The 22,062-nt window shown below is 48.5% G+C and overlaps 1 protein-coding gene across 1 annotated transcript in view; it reads left to right on the forward strand.

Annotated features, from left to right (window-relative positions):
- The window catches only part of LOC310791995 (protein NLRC3-like), a gene marked incomplete at both ends in the record, with an annotated part of 85,297 nt that overhangs the window by 8,133 nt on the left and 55,102 nt on the right, over positions 1-22,062 (forward strand). Inside the window, one exon of the mRNA XM_083653678.1 lies at positions 2,093-4,007. Coding sequence (XP_083509804.1) covers positions 2,093-4,007 — 1,915 coding nt within the window. The remainder of the gene's footprint in view (positions 1-2,092; positions 4,008-22,062) is intronic.

Raw genomic sequence — 22,062 nt, forward strand, 5'->3', positions numbered from 1 at the left:
AGACACATTGTTCTTTCTCATGCAACATACATACATACACAGTGTGTGTGTGTGTGTGTGTGTGTGTGTGTGTGTGTGTGTGTGTGTGTGTGTGTGTGACATCCCAGTGTTTGACAATAGCCTATTTTGTTTCCTGTGATATTTCTATGTATTGTTGGTTGATTCTCTCATTGTATCAGCTATACTGTATTTACCTTTTAATCTGACTGGTGCTTGCACCTGTCCCTGCACTGGATGTAAGTATGTATGTGGTAACTTTTCATTGGCTGGGAAGTGATGATGCAGTAATCATGCCCTGCCTATGAGAAGTCCTGATTTACCTGCAGGGGAAGTATTTATACCTGTCATCCTTCCCATGTCTCTGTTTGACTCTGAGGAAGACACGTTTAGTGTTGAAACGTTAGTCATTATTTGTTCCACCTATTAAATTTGCTAAAATTGACTGTTTGCTCCAGATCTCATCTCTCATTTTGAATCATTTGTCCCTGGTCTGAGAGGCACCAGTCTGCAACGTTCGTCGGCTGAGGCGCGGATTTTCCCTTCATGTAAGACTTGGAGTGTATCTACTGTTGTCACCATTTCTACAACCAGGACTTATTGTGTTGCTACAGACACATTGTTCTTTCTCATGCAGCATATATACATACACAGTTTGTGTGTGTGTGTGTGTGTGTGTGTGTGTGTGTGTGTGTGTGTGTGTGTGTGTATGTATGTATACACACACACACACACACACACACACACACACACACACACATAACATTAATACCAGAGCCCTGTACTACGAAACTAGTTTAACAGATCCGCGATAAGTCCCTTTGATCTAGTTTGACTGAACAGGATCAAAGCTATCTAGTTAACTGATACTACGACGCTGGTTTTTTACTAGGTAAGTGGACCTGGGATCTGCCTGTGCACGCGCACGTTTTTCGCTCGTGCACAGGCGCGCGTCCACGCGAAAGAGGTGCGCTAGCCAATCACATTATGAACAGCTGAGTTGATCCACGCCCACACCCATTTCCACACCCATTTCCTCGTTCCATGAAAGCGCAGTGCATGATCAGAGTTTTAGCGGATATTTAATGTATCCGCGATTTAATGTCAGAAAGAAAATCCGCGTTGGATAGTCTGCTGAAGGGCTGTCTAAAGCAGCAGCTTATATTCACATCAGTCATTTGATTTACTTTGATCAGCGATTTCTGTCTGATACAGCTGCATACATTGATACAGCAGCAACAAATGTAAATGTGTAATCTCAGTCTATACATTTCCACAATCTGTAAGCCTATTTAGACCATAGATTTAGAAACGCATGCTCAATGAATAATGATCTCTATCACTCATGTGTGTGGTTGCACTGATCGAATAATTCATATATAAAATAGCCTAGTATAAAGCCTAATAGACTACTATAAAAGAGAAAACTGCTGAACTGAATTGAGACGATGCGGGCATAGTTATCATTGATAAAAACTAGCCTATTTTTGCTCATATATTGGCATACAGCCTACAGGACACAGTTCCAGCTGAAAGATGCAAGAATAGCCTGCATATTTAGTATTGGGGCTATCCACATTTATCCCATATCTATATTATATGTATAGGCTTTTCTGGCATGTAGGAGAATATCACCCTCACTCCATTTGAGGGTCCATTCATGATATGCGCGTGATTAATAGTGATCATATTTCTCCACGCATCGTTGAGCTGTTAAGACATAAAGTGGTAAGTAGGCTTAATTTAATTATGTAGCCTACAGAGCCACAAATGTTTTTCTTGTTATATTCTCAGTTGACTGCAATCTATTTTTCATATGGCGATCTTATATGAACGGTGAGTGACTCCAGAGAGCCGATTATATGGGTCTGTCATGGATTTTGATCTTATCCTCTGAAGCTAACCTGGTCGCGACCAGGTTAGCTTTGCAGCGTCAGTTGCCATGGTGATTGAAAGTTAACTTGCTTTGTAGTACGGCTAAACCAGGTTTAAACTCAAACTTACTCGTATAAGGCATTAAACTAGCTTCGTAGTACAGGCTACAGATACTATACAGTATTTGAGTAACCCTTATTTACTCCTTCATGTCTTCCAGTGGACGGTGCTCTGCAGGTGGTCTTAGATGAGCATAAGATCATTCTGATTAAGAGATGTGGATTTGTGACAGAAGGAACTGAAGCAGGAACCATTGAAGCAGGGACTGTAACCTCCTTCAACAGGATCTACACTCTGCTCTACATTACAGTGGGACGAAGTGAAGATGTTAATACCCAACATGAGGTGTGGCAGCTGGAGACAGTGTCCAAGATGAAGACCCTCCATGATGCTCCACTCAAACAGGAGACAGCATCCAAGATGGAGGAGACCCATGAAGCTCCAATCAAGTGCCACGACATCTTTAAACCCTTACCTGGCCAAGAGAATGAAAAGAAAGAAAAAGAGATAAAAATCAGAGTAGTTCTGACACAGGGCATTGCTGGCATTGGAAAAACCTTCTCAGTGCAGAAGTTCACTCTGGACTGGGCAGAGGGCTTGGAAAATCAAGATGTCAGTCTTGTGATTCCGCTTTCGTTCAGGCAGCTGAACTTGATCAAAGATGAGCCGTACAGTCTTCTCACGCTGCTCCATGTTTTCCATCCAACATTACAGACGGTCACAGCAGAGCAGCTCTCTGTCTGTAAAGTTGTGTTCATCTTTGACGGCCTGGATGAAAGCAGACTTTCAATGGATTTCCAGAACACAGAGGTTGTTTCTGTCGTCACACAGGTATCATCAGTAAATGTGCTGTTGACAAACCTCATCAAGGGGAATCTGCTTCCCTTGGCTCTCCTCTGGATAACTTCCAGACCTGCAGCAGCCAATCAGATCCCTCCTACATGTGTTGACAGGGTGACAGAGGTACAAGGGTTCACTGACCCCCAGAAGGAGGAGTACTTCACGAGGAGATCCAGTGATAAAGAGCAGGCCAGCACAATCATCTCCCACATCAAGGTATCCAGGACCCTCCACATCATGTGCCACATCCCAGTCTTCTGCTTCATCACTGCTACAGTTCTGGAGCACATGTTGACTACAGACCAGAGAGAAGAGCTGCCCAAGTCCCTGACTGAGATGTACTCACACTTCCTGCTGGTTCAGACACAGAGGAAGAAGCAGAAGTATGAGAGACGTGAGAGGAGTCAACAGGAGCTGACGAAGACTGACAACGAAGCTCTTCTGAAGCTGGGGAGACTGGCGTTTGAACATCTGGAGACAGGCAACCTCATGTTCTACCAAGAAGACCTGGAGGAGTGTGGTCTTGATGTCAAAGAGGCATCATTGTTCTCAGGAGTGTGCACAGAGATCTTCAAAAGAGAGTGTGTGCACTTAAAGAAGACGGTCTACTGCTTTGTTCATCTGAGCATTCAGGAGTTTCTCGCTGCGGTCTACCTGTTCCACTGCTACACAAACGGGACTGAGAAAGTACTGGAGACATTCCAGGGAAAAGACTGGCACAAAGAAGCAGAAGACCGGTACAGGCAGAGATACAGGGGTAAAATGAATCAATCCCTGCATGTCTTCCTGCAGAGAGCCATGGACAAAGCCCTGCGGAGTAAAAATGGCCACTTGGACCTCTTTGTCCGCTTCCTACATGGCCTCTCACTGCAGTCCAGCCAGCGTCTCTTAGGAGGCCTGCTGGGTCAGACAGACAGCAGACCAGAAAGCATACAGACAGCCATCAGCAACCTGAAGACAATGAACACCTCCAGATCCTCTCCTGACAGAAGCATCAACATCTTCCACTGTTTGATGGAGATGAATGACCAGTCAGTACATCAGGAGATCCAACAGTTCATGAAGTCAGGGAACAGATCAGAGGAGAAACTCTCTGAGATCCACTGCTCAGCTCTGGCCTACATGCTGCAGATGTCAGAGGAGGTTCTAGATGTGTTGGACCTGAAGGCCTACAACACATCAGATGAGGGACGGCGGAGACTGATCCCAGCTGTGAGGAACTGCAGGAAGGCTCGGTTAGTCCTGGTATCTTATTTATTAGTTTGTTTGTTTGTTTGTTTGTTTGTTTGTTTGTTTGTTTATAAATAAGGATCCCCATTAACTCATGTCTATGGCACCAGCTAGTCTTCCTGGCATCTGAATCCAGTACATCATATTCATACAACATCACATTTGTGTTGTATATGTTCATCAATAAAAAATGTTGATGAGTTGAAATACTTGGACGTTATTTTAGATCTGACTCTGTGCTTTAAAAAACATATAAGGAAGATGAGCCAAACACTGAAATATAATCTAGACAATTTCAGACAAATCAGAAACTCGCTCACTACTGTGGCATCCAAGATCTTTTTAAACACAATTATTTTTTCTCATTTCTCCTATTGTATGACATGTTGGTCATAATAAATCCCTAAAGCTGTTTGAGTCTCTTCATAAACAAGCCCTGAAAATATTTCTCGCCGTTCTCCATAAACAATCTCTACTCATCAATTAACTCAACCTCAACCTCCCATCCCTGCCCTCCTTTGAACACCTTGCCTTCTCACTTCCCAACTCCATCACTGCCCTTCTTCTTTACCGTCCGCCCAAGCCCCACCCTCTTTTCTGTCTGATCTCTCTGAACTCCTCACCATCACTTCTTCTCTTTCCTCCCGCCTCCTTCTCACCAGTGACCTGAACATCCACGTTGACCAACCCGACTCCCCTCTGACATCTGACTTCCTCTCTCTCCTCAACTGTTTTCACCTCACCCAGCACATCAACTTCCCCACCCACACCAAAGGCCACATTCTTGATCTAGTCTGCTCTTCCTCTCTACCCATCTCCAACCCTCACCCTCTCTTTTCCCCTCTCTCTCACCACCACTGCATCCTCTTCTCTGCTCCCCTGCCCCCACCCCGCCGCCCCAACAAACGCACCATCTCCTCCCATAACATCAAATCCATTGACCTACCCACTCTCTCCCAGACTATATCCTCTGCCCTCCCCCCCCCTGACTCCGCCCCCTCCTCCCCTGATGACTATGCCACCCTCCTCAATTCTGCACTCACCGACTCCCTTGACTCCCTGGACTCCCTGGCCCCCCTGAAAACCTCCACAGTCTCATTCACCTCCTCCTCCCCCTGGTTCACTCCCCAACTCCGCACGATGAAATAGACTGGCCGGCAACTGGAAAGACTTCACAAGAAAATCCACCTCACTGTCCACGCCGAACTCTTCAAACAGCACCTCTCCTCCTACCGTGATGCACTCCTAGCCGCCAAATCTGCCTACTTCTCCACCCTCATGACAAGCACCAACAGGAACCCCCGCACTCTCTTCTCCACTGTCAAAAAGCTCCTCCAACCCCCGGACAATAACACACTCTCCTCCCCTGAACTCTGCAACTCATTTCTCCACGCCTTCAACAGCAAAATCTCCAAAATCCACTCCTCCTGACTGCCTCCATCGCCAACCCCTCCGCCCCTTCCCCCCCCACTATCATCTTCCCTCCCCCTGACCTCCTTCCTCCCTCACTGCCTTCTCCCCTGTTGACTCCTCCTTCATCACCGACATTATCACCGCCTCCAAGTCTTCCACCTGCTCCCTCGACCCCCTCCCCACCCCCCTGACCAAGGCCTGCCTCCCCGCCATCATCCCCCACCTCACTGCCCTTTTCAATCAGTCACTCTCCCAAGGTCACGTCCCCTCTGTCTACAAACTCGCCGCCGTCACCCCCATCCTCAAAAAGCCCACCCTCGACCACCCAACTTCACTCCCTCCTTCACTCCCACAACCTCTACAAACCCCTACAGTCTGGCTTCCGTCCCTACCACAGCACCGAAACCGCCCTCTCCCCAAAGTAATGGACGACCTCCTCACCTCCGCTGACTCTGGTGCCCTCAACATCCTAGTTCTACTCGATCTGACCGCAGCCTTTGACACTGTGAACCATTCCATCCTCCTCCAAAGGCTGCGCCAACTGGGTGTTGAGGGCACCACACTGGACTGGCTCACCTCATACCTCACCGACACACAACAGCTCATCTTCCTCTCCGGTCACCCCTCCTCCGCCACCCTCTCCTCTGTTTTGCAGGGGGTCCCCCAGGGCTCGGTCCTTGGCCCCCTGCTGTTCATCTGTTATATACTCCCCCTTGGTCACATCATCCGTCAATTCAACCTGGACTTCCACTGCTACGCCGACGACACTCAGCTCTACATCACCACCAAATCCCTCCAGAACCCACTCCTCACCCACATCGAAAACTGCATATCCACAATAAAAACCTGGCTAACCCACAACTTCCTCCAACTCAACAGTGACAAAACTGAACTCCTCCTCATTGGCACCAAATCCACCCTCAATAAAACCGGACCCATCACCCTCACCATTGACGACTCCACCATCACCCCCTCCCCCCTGGCTCGCAACCTTGGTTTCATCCTGGACCCCACCCTCTCCTTCGATCCCCACGTCAGCTCTGATGTTAAAACCTCATATTTCCATCTCGGCAATATCGCCAAAGTCAGACACTGCCTCTCCCCCCCTGCTGCTCAATCCCTCACCCATGCCTTCATCTCCTCCCGCCTCGACTACTGCAACTCCCTCCTCACCGGCATCACCTCCCGTTCCCTCCATAGACTCCAGATGGTCCAAAACTCAGCCGCCCGCCTGCTCACTCACACCCGGTCCCGCGATCACATCACCCCTGTCCTCCACTCTCTCCACTGGCTCCCCGTCAAGTCAAGTCAAGTCAAGTTTATTTATATAGCCCTAATTCACAAGCATGTCTCAGAGGGCTTCACAGAAAGTATGTCTAGCTGATTCTAGCTAACACAACAGTAACAAGAATATACAGAATAAAGATAACATTTGAACAATTGATAATATAGAAAATATAGAAATGAAGAGAGAGCAGAGGAGAGAGCAGGAGAAGGGGGAAGAGCAGGGGGAATTTTGAGAGAGTGATGGGGTGGGGAGGGAGTGGGAGATGTTGGAGGGTATTCCCCCTGCTCTGCGGAGCGACGAAGAGAAACTGTGTTAATTTGAGAGATCGTGGTATAATACGGAGACGGAGCGGCGGTGGTAACAGTCGGATTAATAACAATAAGGTTTGGGTTAGGATATTGCAGAGCGTTTATGGGTCGGTTACTAGTAATAGTGCGGCGCGGACAAAGCACAGTCTGTATTGGATAGACTAGGTTAATTGAACTAGCAGACTCCATAACCGCACAGGTAGAACTAACAGGCTGTCTAGCAGCCTGTGGCCCTGCATGTTGTGGGTGAAACTGTCAATCAAGGATAGTAGTCTGGGTTTGCCGTAGGCAACTATCCAGGTTTTTTGATAAAGTGCTGGCGCCCAATGGGGTAGGGTGGATGCCATCCATCTTAAGCATGCCAGTCATGCCTCTAAAGGAGGGCCAGTTATCTAAGAATAGGTAGCCCTTATCAGCACAGTGTTTGGCCAGCCAGTTGTTGAGCCAAAACAGCCTGCTAAAAATGTCAGAGTTAAGTGTGACAGGGAGGGGACCAGAGACAATTAATGGATGCCGACTCATCTTGCTAGCAAAAGCACAGGTCCTAGTTATGCTGTGCTTTGTGATCTCCGATTGTTTAAACCTAGCATTGTTTGTGCCAACATCTAGTATGATGTTATCATGGGTAGCCTGGGTAATTGTCTGTCTATGGCTGTTTGTTCGCACCCTAAGAGTAGCTTCAATGTCGGGTACTCTGGCCCCGGGCAGACAAACTATCTCGGCTGGTGTGTTAAGCTTGATATTGCGGGTTATAGAGTCTCCAATCAATAGAATAGAGGGTTTAATATTGTCGGGCGGAGCGGACGACGCAGCATGCTGAACAGGAGAGTTAGCAAGCGGCGTGAATCTATTCCGAATCTCAACCGAAGTGGTTTGTTGGGAAACGGGCTGCACAGCGACGGGCTGTGCACGTTTAACGCCACGGCAGCGTGAGACAACTGTAAACCCATCATCCACAGACTGTGGGGCCAACGAGACATTGGCCGGGTTGTTCTGCTCGTGCTGCGGGGTAGCATTAACGGGGGCACCAGCTGGACCGCAGCTAGCATCCTCGCTTAATTCACAATGCACATCAGCTACTGAGGTACATTGTAAATGATCAGGGAAGCCAGTCTGGTTAAGTGTAACAAGACTATCATTAACTCATTGAGTGCCAGCCACTTTTGGAGAACGACGCTCCCAGTGCCAGAGTTTCAGAGCGTTTTCAGTGATTTCTCGAGGCCCACAGAATATTGTGTGATATTACTATGTAAACACCGAACATGCAAAAAGAACAAGGAGACTCTATTGTATCATCAGCAAAAAAAAGTTTATTGATACCATTTTCCGTTCTTTAGTTATGAGCCGGAGAAGATTGTTTGTTGTTGTTTTCAGCGTTTTCAGGCATTTCAAATTATAAGCTGAGATATTCACCCTTTTGTGAAATGAAGCATTTCAAGCACATTCACTGACTCTAGCTAATATTTTCTGATGTAGTGATGTGGTGTAGTTGTGTCCTGCCCTGCGTGCACCACCCCCCTCTCCCCCCCTCAGCTGAAAACTCCTCCCCACACTAGTAACACACAGCCTCACGCACCCAGCGTCTATTTTCGGAGTGCTTTTTGTGCGCGCCTCCCAGGCAGGCAACATGGAAAAGCCACACGCGGACTGCAGGGAAAGGTTTGGCTTTTCAGTGTCGGCTGCTGCTTTTCTAGCGGCTAATCGTGTGGAGAAACTATGCTGACAGACAGACAGAGGCAGAAGGGCTCAGTTGTGTGCGCGGATTGACTGTGTTCGCAGGCACCGTCAGTTGCAGCCAGAACAATCTACATGGCTCTGGGCTGCAGCATGAGCGGGTTCTCTTTGATCACAGGGCTTTTTCAGGCTGTCATTGGCACTCAATGAGCTAAATGGGTGACTATACTATAAATACTAAACGTGATTTAGCGGGTTCCTTTTATCAGTTTGACTTGAAACAATGTCACAGGCTGGGAAAGGGTCTGATCTAATGTAAACAAGCAAAACATGAAAGTACGTCCGAGTACGTCCTTGGCACAGAACGCCATTGTAAAAAGTACGTCCGAGTACGTCTTTGGCAGAGAATGAGTTAAGTGACTGGCGTTTATCGTTCTCTAGTTGGGAAACACGGTTTTCTAATAGATTAATCATATCTAAGAGAGAGTGGATAGTAAGAGTTGGATCGATCTTACCCGATTCGGGAGGGGGATGGCTGGCTGTCGTAGTGCTGCGGCCAGAAGCAGCTCACGCCGGTGCGGTGCCCGGGGACCTGAGGCCTTGGGAGCAGAGGCTGGTAGCCTAGGTTGACGGACCAGTCGCTCGGATGTTGTGGCTAGTTGTTAGTTGTTACGCGATGAGGACCCGGGATACTGAGGGAGCTGGTGTTGAAGTAGTATCAGGCAGCAGCTTGAAGAAAACTTCATCATCCGAAAGAAATGAGCGTGATTCCACGGATCCACTAAGCGTTGTCGTATTGAATAGTCCCGTAGCATGGTGATTATCCGGGGGGGGAGAGCGAGGGCATTGTAAACAGTTTAGCGTTAGCTGCTAGCTGGTGGCTAGCAGCTCTTGTTTACGTTAGCCTAGCAGGCGGCTAGGCTAACGTTTAGCGATAGAACGGTTGTTTCAGATGTCCGCGGATTGAGAGAGAAGAGTTATTGAGTAGATAGTCAAGCAACGTATCAACTTCAAACTACTACTCCTCACCTTCAAAGCCCTCCACAGCCTAGCCCCCCCCCTACCTGACTGACCTCCTCATCCCCCATCGCCTCTCACGTACACTCCGATCCTCTTCTACTGCCACCCTCATCATCCCCCCATCCAGACTCCAAACCTTTGGTCACCGTGCTTTCTCCCGCACCGCACCTGTCCCTTGTATCTGTTGCCTGTTGCCTGTATCTGTTGCCTGTTGCCTGTGTGTGCTGCCTGTTGCTTGTCTTTTGTTTTACTGTTAAGCGTCTTTGAGTCTTGAAAAGCGCTATATAAAATAAATAAATTATTATTATTATTAAAGGGGCCCTATTATGCATTTCTTAATTTTGTATTATATATATGTTGTTACAATCTTGGATGGTCATATTAAACATGGGCTAAGCTTCAAATAAATATGTGAAAGTGTTTTAATGTTACCCCCATGAACCCCCCCTCTCGCCCATGAACTCTCGTAGATGAGATGACATGGATTCATGCCGATTTTGTGCGAGAACCATAGTTTTGGTGACGTCAGGCAGGACTTGTTACCCTGGCAACAAAGCGTTGCCGGCGGCCGGGGCGCAGCGCGCGCACGCCCTAGCCCCGCCCTACCCTCTCTTCCCTGTTCTGTGCTCCAGTAACCTAACCCCGTGTCACCACTCACCAGGCTCTCTCCAGCCTGGCTGTCTGGGACTAACACAACAGTAGTCTCATGGAATAACGGATTCCAGACCGCAAAAACAAGGAGACGATCATGGAAGTGAGCCAGGATGTAGGACTGAAGTGGTAAGTTCTGAAAATATGTGTCTCATTCCAGCATCGGTCCAATGTGCTGCTAGGAAGCGCTAACGTTACTTACCGGCTGGGTAACGTTAGCACTTGCTATTATGTTAGCCTAGCAGCACAGCTGCCTTATAGACATATGAACAACCGATGAATGACGAAAGGCACACATTTTCAGAACTTGTAACGTTAGTCCAACTTGCTGACTTCTCCAAGTCCTCATTTTGGTTTGGTCCGTGTAACCTTTGCTAGGAGAGGCACACTTATAGTCACAAGCATTTTGATAGCTAACTAGCTACATTAGCTAGTGTGAAGCTCTCCGGGCAGGGTGTAACGTTATGGCGGCCGCGGTAATAGAATCCCTGTTTGGCCAGCCACCGAAGGAAATGTCCGGGTGCAGCCCGGGCCTAGCCGAGCTGTAGATAGCTAGGGGGATGTTGATATAGCTTGCTTTATGTCCAAGTCACGTTTTTCATCGATGGTCAAATTCGTTTTGACAATCCGTTGCTCGTTGATATAATTGTTTTACAACTACCAAATTTAGTAGCCATAGCAGAGATCGCCTGTCTGTTTCTGTTATGCATGACTATCTATCTATCTATCTATCTATCTATCTATCTATCTATCTATCTATCTATCTATCTATCTATCTAGATAAGATAGATAGATAGATAGATAGTCAGACAGACAGACAGACAGTCTCGCTTCTACAGCGCTAGCTCTCTGGGCAGAAGTTTGCAAACACAAAAACTCCTCGCGCTGCCCGCCTGGAGTATTTCCCGGAGGGTGGGGGTTTAGGGACAGGACCTAAAACAGAGTGTTTCAGACAGAGGGTGAACTGAAGGGGGCAGTGAGAGCCAGTACAAGATAAACTGAGTTTTTTCAACTATGACTGATGCAATAAGTTACTCTAGTGGAGGCCAACAATAAAATAATAATACATTATATTAGCAAAATATGGGCCCTTTAATATCACCACTGCCGTATAACCTCCCAATAGAAAATGTTACATTTTGAAAATACAATCATGTATTCCAATATCCATATGGTGTTCAAGATAATACATAATGCTGCTCCCTTTGTCCAACTCAGCAGCAGAACAAAGGTTTTAAAGTAAACCATAGTTTATAGATATTGGTGCAGCCCTTTCAGAGGCTGTGCATATTGGATAGTAATCCCTCACGTCAGCGATGACTGAAGATTGTTTCTACTTCCTGTCACCAACCATGGCCACGCCCCCTTGCACATCACTCCCCTTAAGCGGCCGCATGTGGGGTATATAAGGCGGGCGCACATCGATCTGCTCCCAAAATAGTAATTTTTCTTCACTATTCTGTGGAGCAGTGTGCCCAGATCTGAAAGGGCTGCGCCAATATCTATAAACTATGGTTTACTTTAAAACCTTTGTTTATATTCTATTGGCTTCTATTATATTCTATTCTTGATTTGAAAGAGCTATCTAGAGACTTGGGGATAAAGGAGGGATTTGGCAACAAGGTGGCTGATCCTCCATCTGCTCTGATAGACAGACACGATGGTGCCACTGACAGAGCGCCCAAGGTGGCTGATCCTCCATCTGCTCTGATAGACAGACACGACGGTGCCACTGACAGAGCGCACAAGGTGGCTGATCCTCCATCTGCTCTGATAGACAGACACGACGGTGCCACTGACAGAGAACAAGGTGGCTGATCCTCCATCTGCTCTGATAGACAGACACGATGGTGCTGATCCTCCATCTGCTCTGATAGACAGACACGATGGTGCTGATCCTTCATCTGCTCTGATAGATGGACACGATGGTGCCACTGACAGAGCGCACAAGTCACTCACTCTTTTGGCTGAAGGGAGAGCCAATAAGAGGGCCGTTTTTAATGAGAACATTTTGAGCCATATTTTGTCTATCGGCACAAAAGGACTCTCTCCTAGGCCGCGCAGTACCAAGGGCAGGTCCCACTGGAGGGCCAGTGAGCGCACGACAGGTCTGCTGCGTCTCAAACCTCTCAAGAATCTCCTCAGAAGGTTATGGGAGAAAACTCTTCTATCACCAAAACCTTCATGGCATCACGAAATTGCTGCTGCATAACCTTTTATGGTTTCTGAAGCCAGATTTCTGGAGCCAGGGACTATAAATATGAGAGGATAGTGGGGAGGAGACACGATGTGGGTTCCACTCCCTTTCCCTCACACCAGGCTTGGAACGCAGCCTATTTTGCTGCATAAACCGTGGTAGTGGAAGGGGCTCTGGCGTTCTGAATGGTGGCCCAGGGCCTGAAATTCAATTTGCAAAATAGGGGGAAATGTTCTTCAGATAGGGGGGATTTATAGATTTTGGGGGGATTTATAGATTTTGGGTGGGATTTATTCAGTCACCGGCTAAAATCTTTGGTCGTTTGAAGCCAGTGATGTCATTATTCAGTCTTAACTATCAATATTTGGTCCTTTTCTCACTCACTCCCATGTCACCACCTGCTCTCCCTGCAGGGCTTGAAATGAACTTTCTTGATCAACAGCCAATATTGCTGCTAGATTTTAAAGTTAGCAGCCAAATAGAATTTCCACTAGCCAAAATGTTTTTCTTGAAATAAACCAGAATATGAGTGCCACTGGTTTAATTTAAGCATAAGTATCAGTAAAAATGACTTACAGCATAATTCATCTATAAATTACAGTATTTCACTGGTAAATTGTGTGATTTTAAATTGTGTACAAATGTTTTTTACATGTAAATTAGTAGGAGGGGAGCACTTCAAGTGTGATTACCCTGTGTTAATCGGGGACACCTCGGCATTCCGAAATGTCGGCACTCCGAAATACTGGCATTCCGACAAAATTGAGATCTGTCTCGCCATTGCGAAAGAACCCTCCCCCAGACCCTAACCCTAAACCTAACCTCTCCCACCCCCCACGCCTAAGCCTAACCTAACCTCTCGGCGAAACATTTTTTGGAGATAAAAAAGGGCCGCCTCTCCGAAAGCATAGAAGTCAATGATCGGAATGCCGACACTTCGGAATGGCGAGGTGTCCCCGTGTTAATCCATGCCTGACTGTATGTAACTTTTTTTTTTATAAATAATTATGATTGGGGTTCCCTCTTTTCACTTATACACCTGGGGCGACATTACAGAAACTTCCTAAATTCCAAATCCTATCCTAAATGATTGATAACCATGGTAATTAGAGTTAGGACTTGATTTAGGAAAACACCCATTACAGAACAACAGTTCCTAAGTCAATATTCTCATCCTAATTTAAAATGGGAAAAGCGTATTTAAGCGTCCCAACTCCCCAAAATCTTAAAAAAGCTCTCCTAACTTTAAGATGCCAGCTATGCTGTCCTAACTAATTTACGCTATTTTCAACTGGAACAACAGCCATCTTGCATCTCGTTATAATTTATAGCCTATTTATAGCCTACCTACCTTATGGCTGCGCTGTTATTACATTTGCAAAACCAACAAAATGTCAACAGGCGCAATTTATTTGCCGAAAGGCTCATGCGGGACCCGAATGACTGGCCCGGGACATGATACTGCAGCTAGCCGAGGAGCTGAGACCTGTGTTGGAGAGACCGACTAGGCGACACGGGGCTCTGCCGGTTGTAGTACAACTTACAAATGCACTTCGGTTTTTTGCAAAGGGAGATTTTCAAACTGAAATGGCCGACATATCCAAAATATCTCAGCCTGCTATGTCACGTAATTTAACTGAGGTAGCAACAGCCATCAGCAATTTGGCTCCTCGGTACATACAGTTTCCAAGGGAGGAGGAATGCCTGATGCGGCAGAGACGGTTTCTGCTATTTTAGCCCATTCCCTCTCTTTCACCTCCCACGTGAGGGTGGCTGAAAACTTTCCGAAAAGCACGTCTTTAACCTTTTCTACAGCGGTCACTAAGACCTCCAACTCAACTGCCTTGAAGTTAAATAACCTTCGTTTTTGGTCCATTGCCCCACAATCTAAAAAATGTTCGACAACAACAACACACATCGTTAGCCTACTAGCTAATAGCAGGCTACTAGCGCTCCTACTTCCCCCGCGAGTTGAGAAAGGAGGAGGTGTCTGTTGCTAGTGGTTGCTAGGGTAACAGACAGAAAAGTTGATAACCGATGCTGGATGAGTATTTAGGATTTCCTAACAAGACATAAGATAGGATTTAGCAAGATAAGATAGGATTCCTAAAGTTAGTTAGGATTTGCTTCTGTAATACGAAATCAGAAAAAAATCCTATCTTAAACTAGTCCTATCCTAACTTAAGATATAAGATAGGGAGTTTCTGTAATGTGGCCCCTGGTCCCCAAAATGGCTGCACATCTCTGGCTGCATCTTACTCTCAATGCAGCAGCTCACTCATATTTATTTTTCTGTTCTCCTCTCTATCTTTCTCTCTCTCTCTCTCTCTCTCTCTCTCTCTCTCTCTCTCTCTCTCTCTCTCTTTCTTTCTCTCTCTCTCTCTCTCTCTGTCTCTCTCTGTCTCTCTCTCTCTCTGTCTCTGTCTGTCTCTCTCTCTGTCTCTGTCTGTCTGTCTCTCTCTCCTCTCTCTCTCAACAGTCACTACTGTATCTGTAAGTTCTTCACAATAAAAATTGTCCAGGTTTGTCAATGAAAGCTCGCTTTTTTATCAGCAAATGTTCAACATGGCTCCACATGGCTGAAAGCGATCAGGATCACGCCTGGCACGGGTGCGGCATGTCAGGATCGTTAACTTCATTCTCATTCTCTGAATCAACTGGCACTCAGCATCGGGAGGATTAACGTTACTATTAACGTCGTTATCGATATCAGCTTCTTCATCATAACATCACTGACACTAACGTTACTCTCCCCCTTCTGACGACGTAGTGTTTGCAAGCAGCTGTCCACCGAGAAATCATCAGAGTAGTGTCGAGAGAGGACAGAGTGAGCGTGCTATCACGGAAGTGAAATTTGGTCCGTCGGTCGTGTAACCATCTCACGTGTCCGACGAGTCGTTTGAATGAAGAGCAACGTTCTGCACCAAAAAAGTTGGTTTACGCAAACCAATGCAGGATTATTCCCCCTTTTTCAATTCACAATATGTGGGAATTCAATAAAATATGCACGAATCCGGCAAACCTGTGCCCAAATTCAGGCCCTGCGTCCCACATTTGGTGACAGGCCTAGCCTTGTCAAATGCTCCCGTTCAGCAGCCAGGCCCACAGGTGCTGTCACAGCACCGGGGGCTGGAGGATGGCTCTGTCCAGTTGTGACAGAGCGTCTGTGCACCAAGGGAGTCACCACAGTCTGCCTCTCAGGAGTCACCACGGTCTGTCTCTCAGGAGTCACCACGGTCTGTCTCTCAGGAGTCACCACGGTCTGTCTCTCAGGAGTCACCATGGTCTGCCTCCTCTTAGGAGTCACCACCTCTCAGGGGTCACCACGGTCTGCCTCTCAGGAGTCACCACGGTCTGCCTCTCAGGAGTCACCACGGTCTGCCTCTCAGGAGTCACCACGGTCTGCCTCTCAGGAGTCACCACGGTCTGCCTCTCAGGAGTCACCATGGACTGCCTCTCAGGAGTCACCACGGTCTGCCTCTCAGGAGTCACCACGGTCTGCCTCTCAGGAGTCACCATGGTCTGTCTCTCAGGAGTCACCACAGTCTGCCTGTCTCTCAGGAGTCACCACGGTCTGCCTCTCAGGAGTCACCACCTCTCAGGAGTCACCACAGTCTGCCTGTCTCTCAGGAGTCACCACGGTCTGTCTCTCAGGAGTCACCACCTCTCAGGAGTCACCACGGTCTGCCTCTCAGGAGTCACCACAGTCTGCCTCCTCTCAGGAGTCACCACGGTCTGCCTCTCAGGAGTCACCACGGTCTGTCTCTCAGGAGTCACCACCTCTCAGGAGTCACCACGGTCTGCCTCTCAGGAGTCACCACGGTCTGCCTCCTCTCAGGAGTCACCACGGTCTGTCTCTCAGGAGTCACCACCTCTCAGGAGTCACCACGGTCTGCCTCTCAGGAGTCACCACGGTCTGCCTCTCAGGAGTCACCACGGTCTGTCTCTCAGGAGTCACCACGGTCTGCCTCTCAGGAGTCACCACGGTCTGCCTCTCAGGAGTCACCACAGTCTGCCTCTCAGGAGTCACCACGGTCTGCCTCTCAGGAGTCACCACGGTCTGTCTCTCAGGAGTCACCACGGTCTGCCTCTCAGGAGTCACCACGGTCTGTCTCTCAGGAGTCACCACGGTCTGCCTCTCAGGAGTCACCACGGTCTGCCTCTCAGGAGTCACCACGGTCTGTCTCTCAGGAGTCACCACCTCTCAGGAGTCACCACGGTCTGCCTCTCAGGAGTCACCACAGTCTGCCTCCTCTCAGGAGTCACCACGGTCTGCCTCTCAGGAGTCACCACGGTCTGCCTCTCAGGAGTCACCATGGTCTGTCTCTCAGGAGTCACCACAGTCTGCCTGTCTCTCAGGAGTCACCACGGTCTGCCTCTCAGGAGTCACCACCTCTCAGGAGTCACCACAGTCTGCCTGTCTCTCAGGAGTCACCACTGTCTGTCTCTCAGGAGTCACCACCTCACAGGAGTCACCACGGTCTGCCTCGCAGGAGTCACCATGGTCTGCCTCCTCTCAGGAGTCACCACGGTCTGCCTCTCAGGAGTCACCACGGTCTGCCTCTCAGGAGTCACCACGGTCTGCCTCTCAGGAGTCACCACAGTCTGCCTCTCAGGAGTCACCACGGTCTGTCTCTCAGGAGTCACCACCTCTCAGGAGTCACCACGGTCTGCCTCTCAGGAGTCACCACGGTCTGCCTCTCAGGAGTCACCACGGTCTGTCTCTCAGGAGTCACCACCTCTCAGGAGTCACCACGGTCTGCCTCTCAGGAGTCACCACGGTCTGCCTCCTCTCAGGAGTCACCACAGTCTGTCTCTCAGGAGTCACCACCTCTCAGGAGTCACCACGGTCTGCCTCTCAGGAGTCACCACGGTCTGCCTCTCAGGAGTCACCACGGTCTGTCTCTCAGGAGTCACCACGGTCTGCCTCTCAGGAGTCACCACGGTCTGCCTCTCAGGAGTCACCACGGTCTGTCTCTCAGGAGTCACCACGGTCTGCCTCTCAGGAGTCACCACGGTCTGTCTCTCAGGAGTCACCACGGTCTGCCTCTCAGGAGTCACCACGGTCTGCCTCTCAGGAGTCACCACGGTCTGTCTCTCAGGAGTCACCACCTCTCAGGAGTCACCACGGTCTGCCTCTCAGGAGTCACCACAGTCTGCCTCCTCTCAGGAGTCACCACGGTCTGCCTCTCAGGAGTCACCACGGTCTGCCTCTCAGGAGTCACCATGGTCTGTCTCTCAGGAGTCACCACAGTCTGCCTGTCTCTCAGGAGTCACCACGGTCTGCCTCTCAGGAGTCACCACGGTCTGTCTCTCAGGAGTCACCACGGTCTGCCTCTCAGGAGTCACCACGGTCTGCCTCTCAGGAGTCACCACGGTCTGTCTCTCAGGAGTCACCACCTCTCAGGAGTCACCACGGTCTGCCTCTCAGGAGTCACCACAGTCTGCCTCCTCTCAGGAGTCACCACGGTCTGCCTCTCAGGAGTCACCACGGTCTGCCTCTCAGGAGTCACCATGGTCTGTCTCTCAGGAGTCACCACAGTCTGCCTGTCTCTCAGGAGTCACCACGGTCTGCCTCTCAGGAGTCACCACCTCTCAGGAGTCACCACAGTCTGCCTGTCTCTCAGGAGTCACCACTGTCTGTCTCTCAGGAGTCACCACCTCACAGGAGTCACCACGGTCTGCCTCGCAGGAGTCACCATGGTCTGCCTCCTCTCAGGAGTCACCACGGTCTGCCTCTCAGGAGTCACCACGGTCTGCCTCTCAGGAGTCACCACGGTCTGCCTCTCAGGAGTCACCACAGTCTGCCTCTCAGGAGTCACCACGGTCTGTCTCTCAGGAGTCACCACCTCTCAGGAGTCACCACGGTCTGCCTCTCAGGAGTCACCACGGTCTGCCTCTCAGGAGTCACCACGGTCTGTCTCTCAGGAGTCACCACCTCTCAGGAGTCACCATGGTCTGTCTCTCAGGAGTCACCACGGTCTGTCTCTCAGGAATCACCACGGTCTGCCTCTCAGGAGTCACCACGGTCTGTCTCTCAGGAGTCACCACGGTCTGCCTCTCAGGAGTCACCACGGTCTGTCTCTCAAGAGTCACCACCTCTCAGGAGTCACCTCTCGGTCTGCCTCTCAGGAGTCACCACGGTCTGCCTCTCAGGAGTCACCACGGTCTGCCTCTCAGGAGTTGGATCATAGTTGGGAACTACGACGCATTAGTACATTCTGGTGCTGCAGTATCAAAGATAGGCCGTCCTCCTGAACCTGTGTTAGGAGATGTGAAATCAGGGGGACAGGAGGGAAGGCATACAGGAGGGACTTGGACCAGGGCTGATGGGAGAACGCGTCTACCCCTAGAGGGGGTTTGTCTCGTGTGTTCAGGAAAAACCACAGAGGACATTGCACATGTTCTTTGCTTGCAAAGAGGTCCACCTCTGCCCTGCTTCTTGGACTAGATCAGGTAGCAACTTCCATTCTCCTGGACGAGGACCACCACGTGACATAAGGTATGTGGCTTGATTTTCCACCCCTGAAATAGAGCTTTGAGGGATAGCAGATGTGTTTGTGTCCACATCAGCAAATCCCTTGCTATTTCCAGGAGTGTGGCAGAGTGTGTCTCCCCCTGGCGGTTGATGTACGCCGCTGTGGTTGTGCTGTCTGTTCTGACCAGCACGTGATAACCTGACAGCTGGGGGGCAAAGTGCTTCCAGGACATTTATGTGCAGGGAGAGCACCACCCCCCCCCCCTCCCACGAGAGGGGTCTTAGGACACCCCTCTCGTGGCGTATCAAATCTACCTTCATTCGATTGAACCACCACGACGTGACTCAATGCCATTGTCCCCAGTAAGTGCCTCACAGTGAGGGCTGTCACTGTGGCTCCTGGGTCAAATTGATGGAGGAGTGAGAGTAGGACTTCCACCCTTTCTGAGAATAATCTCCCTCTCATGACCCTGGAGTCGAGGTTTATCCCCAGATAGGTCATTGTCTGACTGGGGAGGGGAGAGCTCGTCTTCCAATTTATGGCAAAACCCAGTGATTGGAGGAGCTCTACTGTCTCCATCGTATGCAACAAGGCAGTCTGTTCTCTTGACTTGTCCAGCAGAATCAGGTCATCCAGATAGTGGAGGACCCTGATATACCTCTCCTTCATAGAGGGGCTAAGGCTAGCATGCACTTGGTAAAGGTTCGAGGGGCTAGCGGGTAACCGAAGGAGAGATGGTTGTATTGATAGGCTACCCCCTGAGAGGAGAAGCGCAGGTATTTGCAGTGTGCCTGGCAGATTAGAATGTGGAAATATGCATCCGCCACGTCTATTGTCACAAACCAATCGTGTTGTTTTCTGCACGACATCAGATGTCTGACTGTCAGCATGCCAAACTGACACTTTATTATGAAATTGTTGAAATATGACAGATCCAGAATCGGTCGAACACCACCTGACCTCTTGGTTGTGAGGAAGTAACAGGAATAGAAACCGCGGTTGCGGTTTATAATTGAGGGGTGAATACAGCCGTGCTGTCAATCTGGCTGTATGACCCGAGTTATAAACTGGAAACCGGAGTACGTTATAAACGTTATAAATATAGTCACGTTATAAACAACTAATCAATGCTGGGGGCCCGTGTGGAAAGTGGAAATCGACATGGTTAAAAGTTCAAATCAATTTGGTCATTCAGTGGCGTTTTACTGCCATTTAAAGTAACGACAAGTAACAGTTAGCCGCTAACATTAGCCACACTACAGCCGATTACCCATCAGCACACTCTTCTGAACAGGTTGCGTGCCGCATTCCAGTGGGCATTCCCATGCTTTCACATGGATGTGCATCGCTACGACCGGGCGTAGTGTTCAGACGTAAGCCCTGTTGGTGCAACAGGCGTAAGTGCACTCTGAAGACTGGTGGTCTTAACCGACGTAGGAGTTACGACCAGGCATAGTTAACAGTCCAACATAAAATCTCTCAAATAAAATTAAAGCAAGAGCTTGTCCTCAAATAAAATGAATATAGCCTAGTGCAATTCAAAATAAAATAGTAGAATAAATAAAATGCAAGTCACTTTCCGGGAGGAATACCAAAAACCTTGTGCAATGTCAACTGAGTTTAGCAGCAGTCCAACATAAAATCATCATCTTACAGTACAATGGTGTGCAATTTTCAGTAACAGTGCTCTTAATTTTGGAGAAAGACAAAATGCTCCATGTAAGATGGTCAGACATCATCCAGACACAAGACTGTGTCTGTAGCATCCACACCCAACATCGGTTGCACCAACTGGTCTTAAAGAGAATGAGATGGTTAAATAAAATACTGAAATTGAGAAGTTTTTGGTTATTTATTTGTTTTGGGTAAATTTATTGTTATATAATAAAAAAAATTAAATAAAAAATAATCCTTAGATTAACACATTGAGTGCCAGCCATGTTTTCAATCCTGTGGGTAAGTTGTGCCAGGGGTGTTTTTGACGATTCTGGCTCATTTTACAACAGCCGAGGATTATTTTCTGTTAAGAATTCATGAACACCAATCATCTAAAAATAACTAATAGAATGTGTGCTTTCTCTGTCTAAAATAGTTAGTTTGCAGAGTTAGTAGTTATGTAGATATTAGCCGTTGAGTACAGCATGGTTTCAGCGTCTGGAAATTTATTCAGAGATAAATGGCTTTTTGTGAAACAGTCACTTTAACCATTCATTTTTGGCATCAGTAAGACCGTCAGACATTCTAAACAATAGTTTTGAACAGTAATTTCCTCCATAACAACAGGAAACACCCCTCTCATTCAAACTCCTCCCTCCATGTGTCTTCTCCTCCTTCCTCCTGGCTGTACAGCGGGCGTGTCAGAAGCGCGTTGCTGCTGCCTGCCTGCCTGCCTGCGTGCCTGCCTGCCTGCTTGCCTGCGTGCGGACGCTCCTTGTGCGAGTCAAGATGGGCCGGGGAATGCGTGGGCGATGGGCAGATGTTGATTCTGGCCTTTCTGAGGTGTTTCAAAGTGTGTTTCACCTATAATCTATTTTGCAAATCGCTCTCCGCTCTCTGTGTGCTGCTGCCGGTGCGCGGCCGCTCTCAGGAAAGACAAGTCTTGAATGGATTACTGTAAAATCGCCTCGCCATTTCCTTGAACGGCTTGCTCCCGCGGCAGTTTTTTCTTTGATTTCGGTCGTCTGGGGGAGCACTGTCAACACTTAGTGGGTCGGTAACATAGATTATACACATTCTCTTGCTCCAATAGTGATCCCCGCCTACAGTATGAGAATGAGGCTCCTTCTTTTCTGACTGTAAAATCGCCAAGCCATTTCCGCGGGAGGCGGCTGCTTTTGGTCCACGGGTCCCGTGGCTGTGGCTTCTCTCTGTCTCTGTCGCCACTTAGTGGTCGGTAAAATAGATTACACACATTATCTTGCTCCAATAGTTATCTCGAAGATGTAAAAGGGGTTGATTGATGTCCCACCGTCAAAAAAAAAAAATGTTTATGTAAGACGAGTTAGCTCGTCCTTGGCACTCAAGCGCTGG

Source organism: Poromitra crassiceps, assembly GCF_964638095.1.
Source record: "Poromitra crassiceps genome assembly, chromosome: 17".
Taxonomy (NCBI): domain Eukaryota; kingdom Metazoa; phylum Chordata; class Actinopteri; order Beryciformes; family Melamphaidae; genus Poromitra; species Poromitra crassiceps.